Source organism: Sander lucioperca, chromosome 16 (genome assembly GCF_008315115.2).
Source record: "Sander lucioperca isolate FBNREF2018 chromosome 16, SLUC_FBN_1.2, whole genome shotgun sequence".
NCBI classification, from domain to species: Eukaryota; Metazoa; Chordata; class Actinopteri; order Perciformes; family Percidae; genus Sander; species Sander lucioperca.
The window spans coordinates 19,200,592-19,223,023 of NC_050188.1; the positions used below are offsets into that span (position 1 = coordinate 19,200,592).

The 22,432-nt window shown below is 41.3% G+C and overlaps 2 protein-coding genes and 1 long non-coding RNA gene across 5 annotated transcripts; 1 reads left to right on the forward strand and 2 right to left on the reverse strand.

Annotated features, from left to right (window-relative positions):
* Positions 1 to 569: 569 nt before the first annotated feature.
* On the reverse strand, positions 570 to 14,358 carry LOC116066863 (zinc finger protein 385D-like). 2 transcript variants are annotated; one of them, XM_031323028.2, is made up of 8 exons: positions 14,185 to 14,358; positions 11,301 to 11,412; positions 6,475 to 6,582; positions 5,815 to 5,983; positions 4,408 to 4,659; positions 4,136 to 4,317; positions 1,440 to 1,541; positions 570 to 1,046 (listed from the first exon to the last, which is right to left on the reverse strand). In XM_031323028.2, exons 1-8 carry the CDS (start codon positions 14,244 to 14,246, stop codon positions 780 to 782), a joined length of 1,254 nt encoding a protein of 417 aa, XP_031178888.1. In that variant the 5' UTR covers positions 14,247 to 14,358; the 3' UTR covers positions 570 to 779. The 2 variants fall into 2 exon arrangements, with proteins under 2 accessions (XP_031178888.1, XP_031178889.1); XM_031323029.2 differs by having other exon boundaries at positions 11,301 to 11,416; positions 14,185 to 14,352.
* Positions 13,002 to 20,464, forward strand: LOC116066866. The gene is made up of 3 exons (XR_004109071.1): positions 13,002 to 13,029; positions 15,445 to 15,447; positions 20,395 to 20,464. It is a non-coding gene; the product is annotated as an uncharacterized LOC116066866 (long non-coding RNA).
* LOC116066865 (ras-related protein Rab-25-like) lies at positions 19,664 to 22,350 on the reverse strand. 2 transcript variants are annotated; one of them, XR_004895367.1, is made up of 6 exons: positions 22,042 to 22,350; positions 21,377 to 21,572; positions 20,979 to 21,172; positions 20,744 to 20,824; positions 20,400 to 20,657; positions 19,664 to 19,883 (listed from the first exon to the last, which is right to left on the reverse strand). XR_004895367.1 is itself a non-coding variant. In XM_031323030.2 (5 exons), exons 1-5 carry the CDS (start codon positions 22,076 to 22,078, stop codon positions 20,539 to 20,541), a joined length of 627 nt encoding a protein of 208 aa, XP_031178890.1. In that variant the 5' UTR covers positions 22,079 to 22,350; the 3' UTR covers positions 20,328 to 20,538. The 2 variants fall into 2 exon arrangements, 1 of the variants encoding a protein (XP_031178890.1); XM_031323030.2 differs by lacking the exon at positions 19,664 to 19,883 and having other exon boundaries at positions 20,328 to 20,657.
* Positions 22,351 to 22,432: the final 82 nt, after the last annotated feature.

Below are 22,432 nucleotides of genomic sequence, written 5' to 3' on the forward strand. Positions count from 1 at the left end.
TGTCTGGGTGAACACGTACGCAAAGAGCTGAAAAGACTAGCATTGATTGTTTGTTACAGCATATAAGTCTCATCTAATAGGCTACGTCTGTTGGAACAAAGATGTATCACTATATGAACACCATATAACATGAACTATAACAACTTATTAATTGAATAAAATGCATGATGTGGAGCATTGGATTGATATAAAGAATTTTCTGGAATCAAACATGAGTATCCACAGCTATTGTTTATTAGAAAATAATAAACATCCTTCATCAAGCATGCTCTGATTGGCATCCATACTCATATGCATATCTGCACACACAAACACACACAGTTATAGTCATCATAGAAGTTTACCATCATGCATCTTTCTTATGTCTATGAATTAAACTGTCCATTGTAAGAGAGATTTTCTTGATTGTAATATAGATTATCAGCATCTATAAAACTTGTTTGAAGGGGGGAATGAAGCAGTAGTGCAGCAAAAGTCTAGTAGTCCAAAAAAAGTTGGACCTCTATGATGGCTATATCTGCGCATGCACTCGCACACATTCACACACACACACACACACACACACACACACACACACACACACACACACACACACACACACACACACACGCTCTTGTTTTAGCTCATTTGCTGCTTTGTGCTTCCTCCATCCCATTCTACTTTATGGTTTTGGCCACAGCAAATAATCTTCAGTCCTGGTCCATGACACCCCAAGAGCACTGTAAGCCCTGTCTTATATCACATCTTGTTCAGGTCTCAGGTCTGCCTTTAGCTGCAGTTCACAGCTGATTGAGACCTCGACGGGGTGAGTAAGGGGAAAATAGAACCGATGTGTGTGTTGAACAGATGGGTCCAGGGGCCGGATGCAGTAGCGCCTGGGGGATGGGCTGACTCTGAAACAGGGCAGGGCTCGAGGCAGGGCGGAGAGGGAAGGGGGGCATTGTTGCCATGGCAGCAGCAGCGGCAGCAACGGAAAGTTGACGCTGTAGAAGACAGGAGGCCATAGGTTTGGTCAGCTCTTGGTTTTTCCGTAGAGCAAGACCAATCTGAGGAGGAAAAAGCCAGACAAACAAACTGCAATCAAGATAATTCTTTTTCTCTCAAAAGGACATTGAGCAGTTTAAGTAGGAAACCAGAGAAGGACAAGGAGATAACGTCTCAGCTACTTGGCAAATAAGAGTACAAGCTGCCTAATTTACTGCCAAACAATCTTATCATGAATCTGTCTCCTTTTAACGTAATCTGCCTTTTTGTCCCTCTCACAATTTTTTAGGATTACATCATTTTCATTTCAGACATAAGATTTTTCAACCCATATCTCTGATGATTTGTCTCATTGGAAGGGAGTGGAGCTTCCTGGAAGAGGCAACTCACGTAGACGCGTACACAAACACAATGATAAGGGATGAAAGTAAATTAAGCAACAGCAGAGTACTCACTGCTTGGAAACTCTGATGGCGCTGGGTGGGAGTGTAAGGGCTGAACTTAGGCTTGGCTGGTTTACCTGCTGCTCTATCCTTGTGTCTCCTACTGCTGATGTGCTGGAGTGGAGGAGAGAAACAGACAGATAAACACCAGAGAGACGCAGGCAGCAGCATAAAGATGGAGCAGACAAAGCAAGAAGGCATCAGTCGCCTTTGTTTGGAAATTTGGATAATCAGAGAAGAGGAAATCAAAGTTCCTATTTCGACGATTCAGGCAACATGTCGATATTTTGTTGGCTCTGACTTTGAGATTTAAAATATTCATGAGGGGGCAGGTTTGGAAATTTTTTTGATGTGATTGACAAGAACAAACAGATGGCTACGGCCACACAATCAGCAGTGAACTGCTAAATATTCATGAGCACCTGGCCAAAGTTAACTTTTAAACAGTCAGACCAAGACTGTGCATTCATATCACGAACAAAGATGCCAACATCATATTCAGATGCTGGCTCAAACATAATAGGCTCAGTAGCTTTGTTTTCTTTTTGTTTATTTAGCCTTTATTTAATTGGATGTCCCTTGAGATCAAAATCTCTTTCCCGAGGGAGACCTGCATGCCGATACAGGAGTTTTTTTTTTTTATCATAGATAGATAGATAGAAATGAAACACAACAAACAGGAAATACAATCATCAAATACACAAGGTAGAGACTAAATCCAGCTCAAATAAAGCAGTTGCCTTTCTTAGTTACATGGACTTCTAGCATGGCTTTAATTCTTTCCCAGGGGACTAGATCATTTAGATCATTAGATCCTTTAGTGCTATGCAGACTATTCCAAGTCCAGGAGCAAAGTAGGAGAAGGCTTTATCCACAGCTCAGTGCCTTGGAACCTGGTCAGGAAGTCAAGCCACCTGGTTTGTCCTCATTATCTTCAGTGAACTCACCTGCAGCGACAGGTGTGAAATGTTCACACTGTGATTTGGAATAAAATATGCACAGTCCTGAAATTGACTTTCTGTAATGCATGACGGATAAAGTGATGATGAATCTGTTGGTGCCTTTGAGCGGCTCAACTGAGTGAGTGGCGAATCTGTGTGACAGCTGACCTTTTCATAGCTTTCATTCAGAAGAGAAACTAACCAGTAAGAAGTGTGATTAGCCAGTTTCTTGTGTCACGTACACGGTGTTCACTCTGCTCGAGCGACATAGCAACTATGGTCAGTTAGTGTTCTTTATTGTGTCATGCACATTTGCACTACACACAAAAAGATGAAAAGAAACTAAGTACATTTACTCAAGTATTGTTCTTACTGTAAGTACAATTTTGAGGCACTTGTATATTTATTTTAGTACTTCCATGTTATGCTACTTTATATTTCTACTCCTCTACAATTCAGATAAGAGGCAAATCTTGTACTTTTTTGTACTCCATTATTTATCTGACAGTTACAGTTGCTAGTCACTGTTTAGATTTTGCATTAAAAGACATGTCCATGGCTTGCACACCTGGTAGCACACGTGCCCATATACAGAGGCTCAGTCCTCGACGCAGTGGCCGTGGGTTCGATTCCGACCTGCAGCTCTCTCCCCTTTCATGTCTAAGCTGTCCTGTCACAAATAAAGGCCTAAAATACTTAATGCTGAATTATTAAATTTTAATTATTTTTTTAATTTAAAGATTAAACCAGTGGTTCCCAATCTTTTGGGCTTCTGACCTCTTACAAAAAGCAGTGTGTACTTGGGGCCTTTTGTCATGTTTCAGATGTCTATGTGGAATTTTCAGTTCCACCAAAGAGTGAGTTCCCCTCTAAACTTTTCAGATGGTTTCATTTAAATAACTGTTCGAAGCCCAAAGAGATAAAATGATCCAGTCAGCAAAGGTTAGAGGAAAGTCCCAAAAAATAAATACAAATTTGTGTAGCAGAACTTTGTTTTTTCTTCTTTCCTCTCCAATTAATCATTTCCTAACCTCTCAGATTTATCTTGTGACCCTTTGGACAGGGCCGGACCCACAGGTCAAAAACCACTGGACAAATGACAGTAAAGTAGTTAAAGTAGCTCCACCTCAACCAGCTTCATCAGTAAAATGCTACTTACACAAACAAGTAATTTCATATATATATATCAGTCAAAGTGGACAATTTTCTACAGAGTGAGCACTTTTTGCTGATTATAATGAGTTAAGTATGATTGACCTTTGCTTATAATGAAGTATTTAAAACTATTTGATTGGTACTTTTACTTAGTGAAGGATTTGAGTACTTTTTCCACCACTAAAAAATAATGTTGCAGTGAAACGATTTTCAGACAAGAACACAACATTGCAATGCCAACAAATATTTGTGTCTTCTGTCCTAAACTCAACCAATACAATCTGCCATGAATAAGATGCCCTGCCTATAACACAGAATAACAAAAATGATGGGCATTTTTATTAATAAATGTGGCCCTTAAATCATATAATGAGCTTTAAAACATGAAATGGACTTTGTATTCAATTTCACTTAAATTACATGACAAACAAAGCCTTTTCTCTTCAGAAAGACCATTAAAGTCACAAGTCTGTTCAAAGCGGGATCATCTCCATGATCCCATAGCTCCACTGCTGCCTAAACTTAGCTCTGTAATGCCTCTAAGTGTTAATCAGTATAACAACAACCACCATTCTGAACTTTGTTACCGACCAGACATTTCCAGCAACTGACCTGTTTGAGCTGGGTCTCAGAGTTGACGTGCACATCACAGATCTCACAGTGGAAAGTTTTGTTCTGGAGTCCAGTTGACGACTCAGGTGCCGCGACCAACTTGGCCTTGATCCCCGTCCTTGGGAAGGACTTGATGGCTCCACCACCACTCCTTGCCTCCAGCATTGTCTTGTGCTTAGTGCCTGAGCAGATATAAAGTCAAGTCAATCGAGCCTCAAACATATAGCACAAGCGGGCTATGCTTGACTTCAGCAGCGCCTACAGTCTCTCACCAATGTTGTGGGCCTGCAGCTGGGAGGCAGAGTTCACAGCGACCTTACAGAGGGAGCAGTAGAGAAGACGTATAGCTTTCTCTTCTTCTGTTTCCTCTTCTGGAGCCACGTCCACCTCTTCGTCTCTTTGTGTCTCTTTCTCTGGTGTCTTCAGGCCAGGCGACAGGGAGGGGTCAGAGGGTGCATTCACAGTTTTAGTGGGGCCGCTGCTCGATGGTGCCGCCTCTAAGGTAAGGTTTGGGGCTGAGGGATCTGAAATAAATGCAGAAAGAAACAGAAAGATATTAATATGACAGAAAAAAAACAGAAAGAGAATAGAAAGCAAGCAAGAGAGAGGGAGACAGAGAAAGTCAGATGAGACTAACGTAAACATTTTCCCACAAATTACTGCTTAAAATAAGAAGCACCAATTTCATGACATGCTCAGAGATAAAAACAATTTAAAAAAAAAAAAAAAAAACTCACCAGGCTGCAGGTGATTAGGAGCTCTATCAACCTCTCTAATCGCACTAAAAATCAATGATTTCCCCAAGGATCTGCCTCCCAGCACTTCAACCCATAGTTTTGTATCGAGATGATTTGGCTCTATTATCTTTTGTAAGACCGACTTGTAGAGGTTCCCTGGAGGAGCGCGTGCTGATATAAGGATTCACTCTTTGCTAATAACAGTGATTAGCTCTGCCTGGCTGAGTGGGTTTCTGTTTGTTACCATTGACTCCCCACTCTTAGAGTAGGCATAGGCTGTTTGCTGAAGTAATCTTCAGAGAGCTCTCCCGACTAAGTCCAAACTGGAAATGATCACTCATTCTCTCACTCTTCAAACACACTCTCACATTGGCGATGTCAAGTACAATTCTTCAATCTTTTTTTTTGCTTTTTTAGCTTGCAGCCAAATGTATTATTTTCATTCCCTAAAGCCCACACATGCAAAAGTAGCACATCAGGACTGGCACACACATATACAGACGTGGGAAAAACAGTTGATGCTTTGACACACCACCGCACTTATATTGACACATTTCTAAACACACACACACACACACACACACACACACACTGTATAATTACCCACCAATGGATCATGTTCAAAGCATTTTTAATGTGTTTTTGATCTCAGGAGGCCACTTAAGAGGTCAGTAAATGTAGATATGAAGGAGTAGTGAAGGATAATGCTCAACCTTTAATCTCTTCACTGTGAAACCCAAAGCAGCAGGGGGTTTATCACATCAAAGAGTTAAAGTCGTTACTGGGAAAAGAAGGTCTGAGCCGTACATTCATATATCTAAGGCTGTCATACATTTGATGTCTACACGCACATACGCACACACACACACACACACACACACACACACACACACACACACACACACACACAGGGGAAGCATGCGTGCCTGCAGAGACACACACCTCCTGATGTTGTGTTAGAGCTGGAGGGCTGTGAGCAGGGTGACGGGAGGATTTGCGATGTGGTTTCCTTGGCGACCAGTTCAGAGGTCCTGATCTGTGAATCAGGGGCGTCCATTGCTTTCAGCCTTTTCGCGTGTTTGGTGCCACTGTAGTGGGAAGAAGCCTGCACCTGTGTACACAACAACAAACAAGGTATGGTCCAAGGTATGGTAAAAATAAGGTATAAACTAATTACACAATTATTTAGTTATGTGAACCTGACAATGTTTTTTTTTGTTTTTTTTTTTCATTTTAAGCAACAACACATGACTTTAGTGAATGTAGCTCCAAAACAAAGTTTGACAAATGTTTTACTCTAGAGTAACAACGGTCCATCACGTTTGTAATGTAATAGGAGTGGTGACATTGCATTGCAGTTCAGCACAAAATAGTGCTTGTTTATGAATCATTTTGTAATAAGCACAATAAATAATGAATGCTTTACAAAGGTCAAATATTAAGAGGTGTGCACATTTCACCCAGTTATGAAACGGGGCAGGTCTAACCTAAGTGCAGGCCTCCAACAACGTTCAACTGTCATGTAAGGGTGTGTGTGAGAAATAAAATTACCCTGAAAGAAAAACAATTCAAAGTGTGCATTTCCCACATGACAACGCCCACCTCAGAGTTGAACCTCAGTCGACAGACTCCGCAGGAACTTTGCTTCCTCTTCAGCGGCGAGGTTAGCCCGATGCCTGGGCCAATCAGAGCTTTATGGATGTGATCCATCTGCAACAAAGGAGAGGCATAACTTTAAGGCAATGACTGGTTAGGGTTGTGAAAGGCAAGACTAGGTAGTGAAAGTGAACACCTTAGGTGTTAATGACACGTCCTCTGCAAGCTAATGTTCCCCTTTCCAGATAACAGATTCATAATATCTCAGGTTAGAGTTGGGGGTTGTAAGAAGGAGCTGAATGGGGGAGTAGCTTGTCTGGCACCCAGTCATGCATGAACACAACAGAGTGTAAATAACGTGCCCTACACTGACTAACCCCAACAGGATTAAAGTGACTTAAAAACATGCAATCCGTGGCCGGGTTGGTTCAGTGGTAGAGCAGGCGCACATGTACTGAGAGGTTTATGCCTCGACGCAGAGGTCCAGGGTTCGAATCCAACCTGTGACGATTTCCTGCATGTCTTCCCCCTCTCGCTCTCCTTTCTCACCTAGTTGTTCTGTCAAAAAATGAAAGGTGGAAAAGCCCAAAAGATAATCTTTTAAAAAAAAAAACATTAACCCATTAGTGGGTTAATGGTGGCAGTCAAAGGCTTGTAGTTTGCTCCATCATGCAGAACAGAGGCTGTGATCAGCTTGGATCTCGTTTGGATTTGTTTGTTGGTTAGTTGGTTTGATTGTCTGTTTGTCAGCAGGATTACGGCAAAACTAGTGGCCCCATTTTCATGAAACTGGTGGAAGGGTGTAGCATGGGCCAAGGAAGAACCCATTACATTTTTAGAGCTAATGCGAATCACAGGGAGGAAACACAAACTATGTTTCACTTTCATTAACAATGCGAGATAGGTATTTGTAGGCGGAGGTCTGCACTCTCCGAGTGCCCTTCTAGTTCCAATAGTGACATGTTTTATGGCAGAATTTTTTTTACATATTCACATAAACCTGTCAAACCACTCTTGCAGCATCACACACCCTTTTTTCTATGGCTAGATTAACGGCTTCCATCTCAATTTTCTATCAAGCTTGCAAGTTTGCTCGCTGGTTAAAGCTTTCTGCTCTTCCATTGGTCAGAACCACTTCATCTTAGCTCACTAATTGGCTAACCTTCTTAAACAAAATGCAGCATCAATGGACAGCGGAGAAGTCGGTAATGCATAAAAACATGTAACTATGCAGGTCTAGTGTGATCACCCGGAATCCAACCTGACCACCACAGCCTCCGCTCTCCATGATGGAGAAAAATATAAACATTTTACAGTCACCTTTCAAACCTACAGGGGGTGAGTGTGTCATCCTGAGAGCCGAGCCTCACCCAGTGATTTTCCAAGAAGACTCAGATCCTGCTGATGGTCTTTCCACACAAACAGTTAGAAATGAAGGCGGGGTTTAGAAACATTCCTCGCGATAAAGTTTTTATCATGTGTTGTGCTGTGTTGTCCTGTAACATGAACATGAACACTATACCAGTATCTGACCACACAGTACTGTGCACCTCTGGACATTACCTACCGGTAGGTTTAATGAGCACATATACTCAGCACAATAAAACCCAACCGGCCTTTGTAAAGCAAAACAAACCCATTACCTGTAATGAAATGTAGGAAGCCATCTAACCAGCCACAACCAGGGAGGCTTTATGGAAATCTGAATAGAGGTGATGCGAAAATGTATATGTTGTTGTGGGCCAGCCAACTAGTGCTGCTGTGAGAGCGTAGTTTTACGTTTCTCTGAATGAGACTAAACATTTTAACATCAGTAAAAGCCTGTCTTCCTCCCTCCTCAGGCCCCAAGGCTCCTGTATTACCATCTGACCTGCCTTCACACATTCCTCACTTCACCCCTCCATCTGCTCCCCTCTGAACTCTCTGCCTCTTCCTTTTGTCTCCGTCTGATCAAAGTCACCTTCCTGCCTCCCACTGGACTCTCTTCCCCTTCACTCCCACCCCGCACTCGGGTGGACTAGCACCTGTGGCAAAGTCATTTTGCCCTTCTTACTCTTTGCCTCTTCTTTCTTTCTTCTGTACACACACACACACACACACAACACATGCTGAATTCAATCTAATAGAATACCCTCCTTGCTTATTCTGGCATTAAAAGCAATAAAAGCTGTAAATTCAGTGGTCAATACAGTAAATAAAAACATCCAGCACATAGCTTCAGTATCAATCAGTACATTCTCCCTCATTTCCTTATACAGGGTGGTGGCGTGTCAGACATGCTCTCCTCCATGGCGTGAGTTATAGCTGAAACATATGGCCAAGTGAAGTAAAGCAGACTTTTACCTGGAGCGCAGTCAAGAGCCTCAACATTTATAATGATGAATGTTCCTGGATTTACATTGTGTACAGGCGTGACAGCTATGTGTGAGTGCATGACGTCAAGCACCTCAAAAAAAGAGTGGCTTATGATGAATGAGCTGCTGTTTTGGTTCTTTGTCATTTAAATTAGTATTTGCTTGGAAACAAGAGCACGTTTTTGTTTCCATTTCTGTTAAACTACAAGCCAAACTAGCCAGTGAAGTCCCATTTTGGATCCCTGGCTCAAGACAAACATCCACACACGCAACCCTGTAACCACGACAACCCACATGTGGGCACCAAACAAACTGCACACAGCATCTACATTCACAAGAAAACACAGGCTTATACACACACACACACACACACACACACACACACACATAAAAACCTACATTCCAGGAGAAAAGGCAGACAGCTCGAGTTCAGCTGTTTGCCCACTTACTTAACACCCACAGGTTCAAATCTCAAGAGGGAGACGATTCCCTTTACAATATGCTGAGCGATCCAGTTTGCATAAAAAATATACTGGAGACAAAACTTAATTTTGCATATTAAGTTCTACCATAGGTTTCTGTTAATATTTAAATCAAAATTAAGCAACTAAGGAACATGTTATCCTGACCTCAAAAGTGTAATAAATCTAATGAACACGGTGGAGCTGAAACGATTAGCAGATAAATCAATTGACACAAAATTAATTAGAAAGTATTTTATTGCAGTCATGTATTTTAAGCAAAAATGATTTGCTTAATCCAGTGCTTTTCCTTGTTCTATATGATAGTTAACTGAATATTTTGGGTTTGGATTGTTTGTGAGATAAAAGAAGACTTTGAATAAGTTACACTGGGCTGTGGGAAATCATAAATATTACAATACAATTAATTAATAATAAAAAATAATCGTTGCAGCCCTAAAGTCTATGGAGGTGGCAGAACGGGGCCCTCGATGTGCATGTTGCACTTTATGCCAACCATGTAGCCAATGCTCCTTTTCTAACTGCATTGTGTTGAAAGCCATAAATCTCCAAAATTACACCCAACCAATACCAAGCACTGTAAAGGTCAGGAATTTTTTTGCAGGGCTGACAATATTCCTGAAACTGCAGAGTGTTGGAAATGGAAGAAAATTGAAGAAAGGACAGTTATAAAAAGGTGAAAGGGGATGTGATTCAGCAGGGAGAGGGCCATGTGAGATTTTCTGAAGACATTTTTCAACCTATGGTAAGTTATAAGGGAGACAGCTTCATGAGGAAGACAACGTAAAAAAAAAATTGTGGTAAAGGAGGAAGAGAAAAAAGAAAGAGAAGGAGAGCGGAGGGTCGGTGTGGAAAGCGATGGAGAGGCGAGGACTTGAAAACTCTGAAAGCAAGAAAGTGCATAAGAGGGTGAGGGGTGGGGAGGATGGCAGAAGGAGACAAAGTGGAAAATACAAGAGAATATAGCTGAAGTGAAGAGGGTGATGGAGCAAGAGCAACGCAGGAAAGTGTAAGGGATGGGTGAGAAGGCTGGAGAGAAGAGGAGAGAGAGATGGAGGGGAGGGGGCTAAGAACTTAGGTTTAGAATGGCTTTTTGTCAAAGAGGGAGACACACGCACACACACAGAGAATAGATTTACGACACTGCGCACTAGCAGTCCAGCAAATGCTAAAAATCATCTCTTTCTTTTAAACCCTCAATTTGTCTCTCTACATATATCTTCTTAACATCTGAGAGCAAATCATGGTTTAAAGGCCAAGACCAAAGTAAAGAGAAGGGAGGTACAAAAAGAAAATTGTCAATTTTGCTTCAGAGTGGGTATTTGGCCAGACTCAGTGATGGGCTTATTAATCATCTCAACTTCATCTCAAGTTTAGGTTTTGTAATAGGTTTGGTATTAATGAACGTGTGAGGACAAAAAAACACATCATGTTTTCTTGGCTTTGTGTGCTCGAAACAAATAGAGGTGTTAGAAACTGTTTTGTACTGTCAGTAAATATGTTGCAGCTATGTAGTCAAGCTACATTACTTAAGAATAATTTCATGATGATTTGTACATCATACAGCCAGGAGTATATCGAGACATACAGCACGATCCCCCTGTAAATCAGACATCAGCCCTGCCAGAAACATCAACTCTCTTTGGGGCTTGGACTCGGCCAACTTAGTTTCTATCCACCTTCACCCTTCACAAACACCGGGGCAGCTAGCTCTAAGAAAAACTGTGTGAGGAATATCAAGGAATCAGCTCCACCCCCCAGGTTGTGTGGAAATGTCGCAGCTCTCTGCATCAGAGGTGATATATTAGGAAAGGTGTAGGCAGCTCGCTCATGCATCTGTGTATTGAAAAAATAACTCCACGCACGCAGACTGTTCCATGAAATAAACTCCTCCACATCGGCATGATAAAGTGAACAATTTGGGTTTAGATTTTTTTTAAAGGCACAGTTGGTGAGCGTGGTTGCTGCAACAACTACGATGATTGACAGTACTCACGTCTGTGAATCCAGGCAGCAGGTGGAAGGGGACGCGGGGCTTCGGGTCTGGGGAGGGCTGGGTCCTGCCCAGCGTCGGGCGGGCCAGCGGCAGCAGAGCACTGTGACACACACTACCTAGGGAGGAGACAGGAAGATAGATGAGGTGATGAAAAAAAAAAGTGTGTGATCTGAGTGGACCTCTGTCTTATTTCAGTTTCACTCATCCACATTGGCAGTTATTGAAATAGGATAAAGGGTCACTCAGATCAAACATCACTTTATCTTAAATGAATATGAAACATCCACTCATCCGCACTGGCAGTGAAGTAAAGTACATACATTTAGTCAATGTACTAATGCACAATTCTGAGGTACTTGTACTTGAGTAGTTCCATTGTGTTCTACTTGTGTCCTATCTCTACTTCCCTACATATGAGAGATTAAGCAGATTAAGATTTTACATACAAAACATAGATTTTTTTTATGTAATATGATACATTGTTATATTGAACAAGTAAAAAATGCTTACACATTAATCCATCAGTAACAATACAATAATAATATTATATATATCAATATAACACTCTGATAGCCGTTCTACATTCTGTGAGCTTTATTTAAATATAGGATCTTCAGGCTGTGTCAGGTCTTCTCGTGAGGCTAAATGTGCTTTTACACACAAACACAGACACACACAGACACACAGACACACACACACACACTCAGTGAGTCACTCACTTGGGGGTTACTAAAGGTTAATCAAATAATCTACACAGCTACAGCTAAAAAACAAAACCCATCATTATATCAATATTAAATTCACACACACACACACACACACACACACACACACACACACACACACACAGTGTTATGTGACAAGCGTTTTGTTTGTGTTGCTGAGTCCTGATTATGGCAGCTTGTTTTCTGGTGTTAGCATGTCCTCTGAGCTTGATTACAGTTTGATTCGGGACCAGCCCACATGTGTAATCATCATAATCAAAATCTCAACACACCCATCCGCTCTGCCATTAGTCTGATTGTCTGATTAACAAGCGCAAATTATGTATGTAGGTGTGTGTGTGTGTGTGTGTGTGTGTGTGTGTGTGTGTGTGTGTGTGTGTGTGTGTGTGTGTGTGTGTGTGTGTGTGTGTGTGTGTGGGTGCACGTCACGTTGTAGTATCTGCTATGGTAGTATGTGTCTGGTCTGACTTGAGTATTTGCTTTAGCATGCGCGCGGGGACGTATTTTAAGTAGGATGCCCTAGATCAAGGCATGCGCGTACAGTCTATGCATGCGGGCGATAGGCCTATCTTACATGCACGCAGATATTAGAGTAAAGTTTATAATGTGATCAACATGATCGAGGGTATTTAAAGCTGCAACAAGCTTGGCCCAAACTGAAAAGTTGAAAAGTAAAAAAAACGTAAACACACAGGCTTAACACATATGGGCCATTACCACTTAGGGGTTTTATCAAACATTTTATTTATGATGCGTCATGTTTTAGATATGATGTCCTTCCTACCAGTCTTATCTGTCTGTCCTTAGAATTAGCAGCTGTCAGTAGCCTACTTTGTCTGCACAGATGTTTTTATTTTTTACCTCCACAAGTCGATGGTGGGTTAGTTACTGCTCGTGTGCAAGAGGATCCGAGCTCTAGTCTTTCCATATATTTTCGTTGAACAGCGGCGCAGATCGCAGTCAGGTGCGCCTTGTTTAGTGTGTGTGTGTGTGTGTGTGTGTGTGTGTGTGTGTGTGTGTGTGTGTGTGTGTGTGTGTGTGTGTGTGTGTGTGTGTGTTTTAGAGGCTGTGACAATCATTGACATTCGCACGCACTACTTTGACCCAATTTTTCCATGTTTCTCGGACAGTTTGGGAATCATGTGGAGAGTTTTCGTCAAAGAAAATGTATTTTTGTCTGGGACCTTCACAGTTTTACATATAAGAGCAGATTTTGAGTTCCCCTTTTCACATGTTGACGATGGACATCGTGTTTTCTGTGCGCGATTTATTTGTCATCCCAATGATCCATACAATGAAATTAACTATCACCATAGTGTCATGTGGCCTATAAAAGTAAAGTAGAATTAGAAATTTGGTCTAGTTTTTTTGGATGGTGGGTTTTTTGGGCAGCGGACCGAGAGAAACATAGTTACGCTTGGCACCAAGATTGCAATGCGCCGCTGTATTGCCATCGTCACACCCTCTGCCTCACCTCTCCTCACAACAGAAACTGTTGACATTATTTTTTTTTTATCACGGATTATTTGAAAAGGTAAAATAAAATGTCCACTGTTTTCCGCTTTGGCCAGCAGGAGGCGCTGCCGCCCCACCTCCGCACGCTAATGTAAGAAATGACTTTATGAGTTTAAGAAACAGGATGGATGAGGTGACACGCATCTGAAATGTTACTTCTCTAGCCTACGAATGCGATTCATCGGCATTAAATATAGATTCCAGAACTTGCATGCAATAATCAAAAAGCAATAGTTTACAGGCTAATCCTGTAAGAAATGTAGGCTATATAGCATTCCGCAGTATAGGCATGCATATATAGTGATTCATATAGGCCTAAGGTAATTTGTCTCTGTTTTGTGAGCTTTTAGCCTATATTGTATGTTACCTCTCATATGTTGTTGACGAATATATGCTGCTATGCTGATGATTATTGGAGAGCCAATAAAAAGGCTTGAAACTAAAACAAACCTAGAGACCATAACGTTGGCCTTTAAGTCTATGAGATGTATTGAAGAATCTGCACTAACACTGCCTCTATCCCACTGTGCAGGTGACTGACTTCACAAAGCTCACATCCATCTCATCATATCAACAAGTGACTCCGCTGCGTTATTAACAACAACAAAAAACTCTTTTGAGATTAAAACCCATCGTTTACGTACCAAAATACATGGCGGCACCAAGTGATATCCGTTTGTTCAGTGTAAGAAAAAGTATCTTTCATCTCCAGGCAAAGATGAAGCTTTGCGTCTGCTCCTCCACAGTCTGTCTCCCCTCTCTATCTCTCTCCTGCGGCGCCGATGCTGCTCCTTCCCATCTGGATTCCCTCCTCCTCCTCCTCCTCCTCCTCCTCCTAACTACCCGCCCTCTCCTCCTCCTCCTCTTCCTCTTCCTCATCTCTTCACGATTCGTGTACAAGTCTGCTCCTATCCAGCCTTCATCTCCCAGAAATCTGTTTTTAATTCCGCACACAGACGGAAATGATCTTAATGAGTGTACAGTACCACCCTGGATTGGTGCAACCCTGAATGCCAACATACACAGAGCAAGAAGCACGTTTGGGTTTGATACAGTGTGCAACTCAATATAATACCACCGAAAGAGGGCATCTCATCTTTCACATGGAAACTTATTTAATTTTTCAGGCAATATCAAAAAAACAAACCTGCATGCTTGAAAGAATGAGGGGAAATCCTTCCCCTCCAGGACACAGGGTGACTCCTGTCTGCAAACTTCCCTTCGGAGCCCTGTGTTCTTCTTATGCTTAAATTGTTTCCCATCCTCACTTTCCTCCAGGGCCCATGGTATTTTTAGATGCATCCCGGAGCTTTCACTGCGTAGAGAGGGAACTACACACGACACATAACAGCACAGTCCGGCTAAAAACATCACAGGCTGTCACACTTTTATGCAGGCTTATGCATATATGCATGCACTCACTCACACTAGAAAGGATTCTAGTATGTTGATATCGGTCTTTATGTGTTGCACACACACTCACACACATCCATAGAGAGTGAAGATGTACTGTATCTCGGCAGAGACCTGGGTTAAAAAATGTTAAGCCCTTAACACCCCCACCCCACCCCCCTCCTATGTTAGGAAAGTGTACAACAACATGTGTTTTCCCACAATCTACCACTCCAGGGAGATTTAGCTCTGGATGGTTGTCAATTCAACAACTACTTTCCTGAAAGTGCACACACACTGCCTCTGTGTGCTGTTGTACTTGACCTATGAAGTATTTGAATTAGGGATGCACATAAAATGGGAAATATTTCTGAAAGTGCAGCCCTCAATACAAGGACCCTCACAACAAAACATAAAGTAAAATGAATCGCCTGTTATACAGAAAGGCCCGACTCGGTCATAGTCATTCAATTAAACTATTCAGTGGAACAAAATAGTGTGTGAAGTTGAAGATAGTGTGAAGTGCATCTGTACAAATAACCATGGTATCTTCATGCTCCTGGCTACAATGTCATCTGGACTGCACCTCCATCTACGAGCCACATGGAACAAAAGCTAAAGAGGAGAAAAATACACACATGGAAATATCTACGCTTAAACTCAATTTAACGCCCCTTTTTTCACTTGCTGTATTGCCAGACGTTTTGTGTTCCTCTGAGAGCACAGCACATTTTAGGGTCTGGGTGGTATTATTGCCTTTTTCCTTCATCCCTTGGAAGCAGCAGGTGAAAGGTTTCTCTCAGAGTCACACGTTTGGAAGCTTAGGGTTTAATATTCCAGTTTAGTGGGTGAAACTGTTGGACCGGCTATCAGAATTTCTGGGTCAGCGGATTTTTGGTCAATGCAGCTTCATGAAACCAAGCAAAAGTCCAGTGCTATAACTGTGGATAAAATATTTATTATTCGCTAATGTGACTGAAGGAGTTGGCATTCACTGACTAAAACATGATCTGCCTCCTACTCTCCAGATGTCATCACTTAAATGCACACTCAGCGGAAAGCTCACCTGTCACATTAGAGATAATATGTTAATGACAATCCTATTTTACACAGTTTCTGGTCTCAGGTTTTAGCTGAAAGCAGTGCTCAAATAATAGTTCCCTGCATCACTTTACACCTGCAGCCGTTTAGCATCACAGACTCACAAACACTGAGGCTGTCATGGCAACTGAGGTATGTAATATTATGTTAAGTGAACCAATGCCGAGGCTCTTGGCTCTATTTGTTGCTGGCAACCTGTTTAATTGTACGCTGGAAAGGAATCTTGTGACCCCAGCTGGGCCTTGAATACGGACGCCAACCACAACAGGCTCTGTTATGAAATTAGAGGGTCTTAAAGAAGTTCATTGACTGGAGTAGCCTATATGGAGAGGTGATAAAGCTAAACGCAAGAGGGCACACAAATGTACACACATGCAGTTACGCAAACTGTTTTTAATCTCATAACAAGCTGAGCTGAGACTAAAGTCTTCGAGCAGGAGTGATGAACACAGTCTTAACATTTCCTCTTCAGTCACCTCAAGGCAACACCTCTCTCTCTCTCTCTCTCTCTCTCTCTCTCTCTCTCTCTCTCTCTCTCTCTCTCTCTCTCTCTCTCTCTCTCTCTCTCTCTTCCGCATTTTGGGGAGTGTGAATACAGCCACCCATCAGCTCACCTCTCCCTTTGATTGGTCACCATAACAACATCACCATGGTAATCTGCGTGTATTGACTTTGCTTCTATTTATGTGATGATGTCAGCCGACGGGGAAATCTACAAAATTGTGTTTCCTTCTGACATGCGGTGACAGATGCAGGATGATGGAGGAATGTAGGCTGTCACACACTCTTATGTTTGGACTTTGGTTTTGCGTGCACATATTTAGGCATGCATGTGCACACATACACACATGGCACATCACTCAATCTGACACAATGGTAACAAATCATAAATCTGGCTGTCAATGGCAGGGGTATGTTCAAGACCTCTGTATTTGAACATAATCTTATTATATAGGGATATAATATATCATTGCTGCCCGATGAATACCCTGTATCTCCAAATTTGGTTAGGATTGTGGGTTGAAAAAATATCCTACAATAAATGAACTACTTAAAAACCATTATATTAGCAGAAAATGAATGCAAACAATGCTATGTTTCTCAGTTCATGAAAGGTTGACATTATGGAGGTACATTTTCTTCACAGGATAGCAATGATGTGCAAAAGTACTCCTCTGCATGTGTGTGTGCGTGCATGTGTGGGTGCGTGTGTCGGGAAAATTCTGCGGCTGAGATAAATTCACAAAGAGAGAAACAGATAAATAGAAGACAAGAGAGTACGGATGTTTTTGAGATCTTGTGTATGTAAATGGACGTTTGTCGGTCTCATGTCAGTCTCTGGTAATCACACATGTAAACAAAGAAACACAGGAAGCAGAAATAAACAGCAGGAAAACAGCTCTGTAAAGCCTGACACCTGACTCGGAAAAAAGTCAAGAGTCTGTGAAATCAAGAATCGGAGAGGGGGAGAAACAGCAAGGGGTCAAAGGTCATAAGAACACAAAGTTCACAATAATACCTATACAGATGTGATGTTACAACTATAAATTCTAGGAGGACAAGATTAGGAGGACAAGATTCACCAGTTCTAAAGGTAGCGGTCCAGTGAATGGGAGATAAACAGCTCCGTGGTGGGGGTCAAAGTTGCCAAACTCATCACTTTAGCATACTGTATATGAGTACTGGTTTCAGAGAAACTGTTTTACAAGCTACACATGTCAAGTAGCATGTGGGTAATAGCTACCACATGTATGTGCTAAATCTAAGTTATTCCAACCACTAAAAGAGCTTAATGACAAGGTCAGAAAGTGGCCTACACACAGATCCAGGAGGAATTTGCGAGAATCTGTAAAGTGGTAAAAGAAAATCTAACTATCCTCATCCTAAAAAAGAAGAGCTTGTAATAAATATTTTAATTTTGCAATGCAACTGATGTATGTGTTGGAAACATAACCCTTACCTCTAGGCTCAGGACAGAGAGAGATTTACAGATATCATGAGCAGGCTTTCAACCTGTGCAGCCTGCTCAGCCTGCGTGGATTATTACACCAGATGCTTTTACTCAGCCCATAAAAATACCCTCATTCACAGAAAATAATTAAACATTTACTGCCTGGTGCAGGGCCTTCCCTATCATATTTTAGAAGAGAAACTTAATAAAAGCATTTGTGGTTATTTCACACACACACACACACACACACACACACAGTAAAGGCTCCTTATGCACATCTGTGAGCCAGAGATAGAGCACTATCTGTCCAGAACGTCATTAACTACCACTGCTGTAGATTTATATTCTCTCAGTCACGCCATATGAGCTTGTCCAATTACATCCATAGTCTGGAGATCATCTGCATACACACACAACATAAAACCATAATATCTGTAAATGAATTCCCTTCTTCATGGGCACACTGTTTAGCTGTTCAAGAGGGCATCAGAGGTTGCTACCATGGCGACAACACTGCTGCACCACATGAGCTTAATATCATGATTATTAATGAAATGAACAGTGGGATTAGATGATGGCATGAGTCGTACTGGAGTTAATAAGGAAATTAGCGAGTGAACAAATGCATAGCACAACACAGTAGTGATGCTTTAAATATAACTCACAACAACAGCACTGCCATCTACAGGCTGAGGAGAGACAGAACACCTTCAACTCATATGTTAGCAGCGTGACCCCTTAATATGAAGCAATATCTACCAGCAACCCCCAACAGAGTCCATATGCACGAGATGTGAGACATTTAATCAAAGAGTGATTTTTTTTCTTCTTAGACTGTTTCATCTGAATAATTTCTGTAGGGCTAAAGAGGTAAAACTGTACTATATTTCACAAGAACAAAGAAAAGAAAATTGTACATATAATTGTGTAGCAGACTATTTTCTACATCAGTTATCATTCCTTGACCTTTGTGGGGGTCCTGATCGCCAGGTTGAGAAACACTGCTGTATACCGCCTGACTCTATATGACAGATATTTTCTTCATTGGTGGAAAGCAACTACGTAAGTACTGTACTTAAGTACAGTTTTGAGGTAATTGTACACTACGTTATATTTAAACTTTAGTACAATTCAGAGGAACACATTGTACTTTTTACTCCACAATATTTATTTGACATCTCTCGTTGCTGGTCCAGATTTTAGATTAAAACATATGATTAACAAATCAACTATTATGCATTTTCATAGATGAAACTACCCAACACCATATAAATTTGTTAAAGTTTGCCTCATCTCGACCAGCTCCAACATTAAATGCTGCTTACATGCTAATGCATAGATAATAAGTAGTTATTATCTACGCTATTAACTAGTTACATACTGTTACATATACAATAGTGTAACAGCGACATTCTACATGAGTATTGATACTTTGACTATATTTTGCTGATAAAACTTTTACTTACGTAAAGATTTGCTGGACTTTTACTGGTAACAGAGTAGTTTTACATTGGGAAATAACTATTTTTATTTGAGTAAAGATTTTGAGTTCTTCTTCCACCACTTTCTTTATCTCACATCAACCCTCTCTCCTATTCCCTCATCTAGTTTAGATAATGTGTCTAATGCAGATAATAAATGAATGTCTTTGTGGAGTAATTACATGCAGGCAAAATAACAAATACTTTATTCCAAGTGAATCCCAGTGCATTTCTTTATACAAGCAATACAACTTTGCAGCGCCTCTTTAAAGACATTTGCAAATACAAATTGCAGAGCTATCTGTAGTAAAATGCGCTCATTAGCCACCACAGGAAGAAGTATAGTGTATAAAATATAGACTCTCAATATTTGCATATCTTAATCTACTGTTTTTTAGTTATTTACTGTACATATTATGTGTGTGTGTGTGTGTGTATATATATATATATATAAATATATATATATATATATATATACACACACACACACAAAATCAAACGTTTGGGGTCACTTAGAAATTTCCATTCCACTCCATTACAGACAGCATACCAGCTGAGATCAGTTGCATTGTTTTTTTTAATCAAGGCAGCAGTTTTCAGATTACATTATGTGTTTACATAATTTCAAAAGGGTTCTCGACTGTTGTAGAAAGAAGTGGCTGATCTTTAATGCAATATCTACATTGCCCATTATCAGCAACCATTCATCCAATGCTCCAAAGGCACATTCTGTTTACTAATCTGATATCATTGTAAAAGGCTAACTGAGAAAACATTAGAGAACCCTTTTGCAATTATGTAAGCACATAATGTAATCTGAAAACTGCTGCCCTGGTTAAAAAAAACAATGCAACTGATCTCAGCTGGTATTCTGTCTATAATGGAGTGGAATGGAAATTTCTAAGTGACCCCAAACTTTTGACCGGTAGTGTATATATATATAGTTTTGTACACTGACTGCTCAAGTGTCAAGCAGGTACCTCGCTCTTCAAATTGCATGTCAATCATGCGTAAGCTTCAACGAGTCAAGCGTTCAACATGGGTAGAGCAGATCTTTACAGGGCAGCAGTCAGTTAGGAGCTCTTGCAGCAGTTTCTGCGCCCCTCCTGTGCATCGCTGGTGGGGTTGGACAGGGTTACAGCACAGATGGAGCCACGGGTCACCTCTCTGCTGGCCACCTTCTTATGGATTGCTGGAAATAATAAAACAAAGATGCCAGGTTTGCATCAATAAGTAATTTTTAAGGGGATGTACTGATGACACACTGACTGAACGTACCTTTGAGGACTTCATTGAAAGCATTTTCGACATTGGTGGAGTCCAACGCTGATGTCTCCATGAACATGAGACCTCTCTTCTCTGGGTTGGTCCGGGTGGGGTGAAAGCAAGGAAAGCAAAGATCCCAGTAAACAAAAAACTAACATTTTCAATGAGCAAAATGTACAATACTGAGCTTAAAATACTATTTCCATTGTCACAATAAACCCAGTAAGATAACCGGTTCTTAACCAACCTGCAAAGTCCTTGGCCTCCTCTGTAGGCACGGTCCTAAGGGTATCCAGGTCTCTTTTGTTTCCCACCAACATGACCACGATGTGAGGGTCAGCATGGTCGAACAACTCTTTCAACCATCGATCTACGCTCTCATAGGTCAGGTGTTTGCTAATGTCGTAGACCAACAGTGCTCCAACTGCTCCCCTGTAATACCTGAGTCCACCAGGTGAGAGAGACCAAACATATAGGAGTTGGATCTTATTATTACATATATACAGTATATATTATCACAAAAATCAACTAACTAGTAAAAAAAATTGCAACTTTAGCCCCCAGACTAAGATTCTTTATGAGTGTAAGAAACAGTCAGTAAACATACCTGTGTGTGTGTGTGTGTGTGTCTGTGTGTGTACCCACGCTGAGGTGATAGCCCTGTAGCGCTCCAGCCCTGCTGTGTCCCAGATTTGAGCTTTGATGGCGTAGTTGTCCAGCTGAACAGTCCGCGTGCTGAACTCGACGCCAATGGTGGTGCGACTGTCATGATTGAACTCATTCTTGGTAAAGCGAGACAGAAGGTTGCTCTTTCCTACGCCAGACTCCCCTATCAAAACCACTAAACAAGCACAAACAGGAGAAGATGAAATGCATTAATTATAAATGCTTTACATTAAAAACACAGAAGTACATTACATAAGTATTAATTGGTCAAAACTACTTTCTGTGATGAATCAGATATTCCAGAACATGTATAGGCTTGCTGTCACTGTGACATCACAAACATGGCACTCTGTGATTGACTTTACTTTGAAATAAATTAATCGGAAAATCATGTGGTTTAAATAATCATACAAAGCACATTAGTCTCTAAGTAAAGCGGGAGATGTAAGATAATGTTTCTTTAATAGGTCAAAGGTCAAATGGTTTAAAGCCAAACGGACAGAAAGCCTTCACCTCCTCCTTTTACTTCCTTCCCTCTTCCCACGGAAGTGAAGCAGGCATGCTTTCACGACGACTGAAGTAACAAACACTATTTATGTTTTATCTCTTTTTACACAATCACAGCTTAAGTAAACATGACTCACCTTTGAAGACGAAATTATATGATTCATCAGACCCCATGCCGCATTTAGTGGCAAAGCCTTTCCGGTAAGATATTTGTTCCCAAAGTAGAAAAGAGTTACAAAGACAGAAAGAAAAACAAATACAGCCTTACTCTTGTTTCTCTCTCCCCAGTGTGGAGAGAGAGACACAGTGTAAAGGCAAAAACAGAGGAGAAAAAGAGAACAGGTTCAGCTGCTTCCAACCGCTTTCTTCTTTATCCGTGGATAGAGTAGCTGCTGTTTGAGGACAGAAGGACAGGCAGGCAAGAGTCCTGTGGCCTGCCGATCCCTCATCAGCTGACACCCGAGGAAGGGCTGGGAGAGGAGGAGAGCAGGTGGAACAGGTAGAACCACCGGCAGGTACAGACTCCAC

Excerpts from the sequence above, each read along its gene's own strand:
- LOC116066863 (XM_031323028.2), bottom strand. The coding sequence starts at position 14,246 with ATGAAAGATACTTTTTCTTACACTGAACAAACGGATATCACTTGGTGC. Across the intron at positions 5,984-6,474 it reads GACTGAGGTTCAACTCTGAG|GTGCAGGCTTCTTCCCACTA; the intron begins GTGGGCGTTGTC and ends TTGTGTACACAG. Across the intron at positions 4,660-5,814 it reads CTCTAACACAACATCAGGAG|ATCCCTCAGCCCCAAACCTT; the intron begins GTGTGTGTCTCT and ends CATTTATTTCAG.
- LOC116066865 (XM_031323030.2), bottom strand. The coding sequence starts at position 22,078 with ATGGGGTCTGATGAATCATATAATTTCGTCTTCAAAG. Across the intron at positions 21,173-21,376 it reads TACAGGGCTATCACCTCAGC|GTATTACAGGGGAGCAGTTG; the intron begins GTGGGTACACAC and ends TGGTGGACTCAG. Across the intron at positions 20,658-20,743 it reads TTTCAATGAAGTCCTCAAAG|CAATCCATAAGAAGGTGGCC; the intron begins GTACGTTCAGTC and ends TATTATTTCCAG.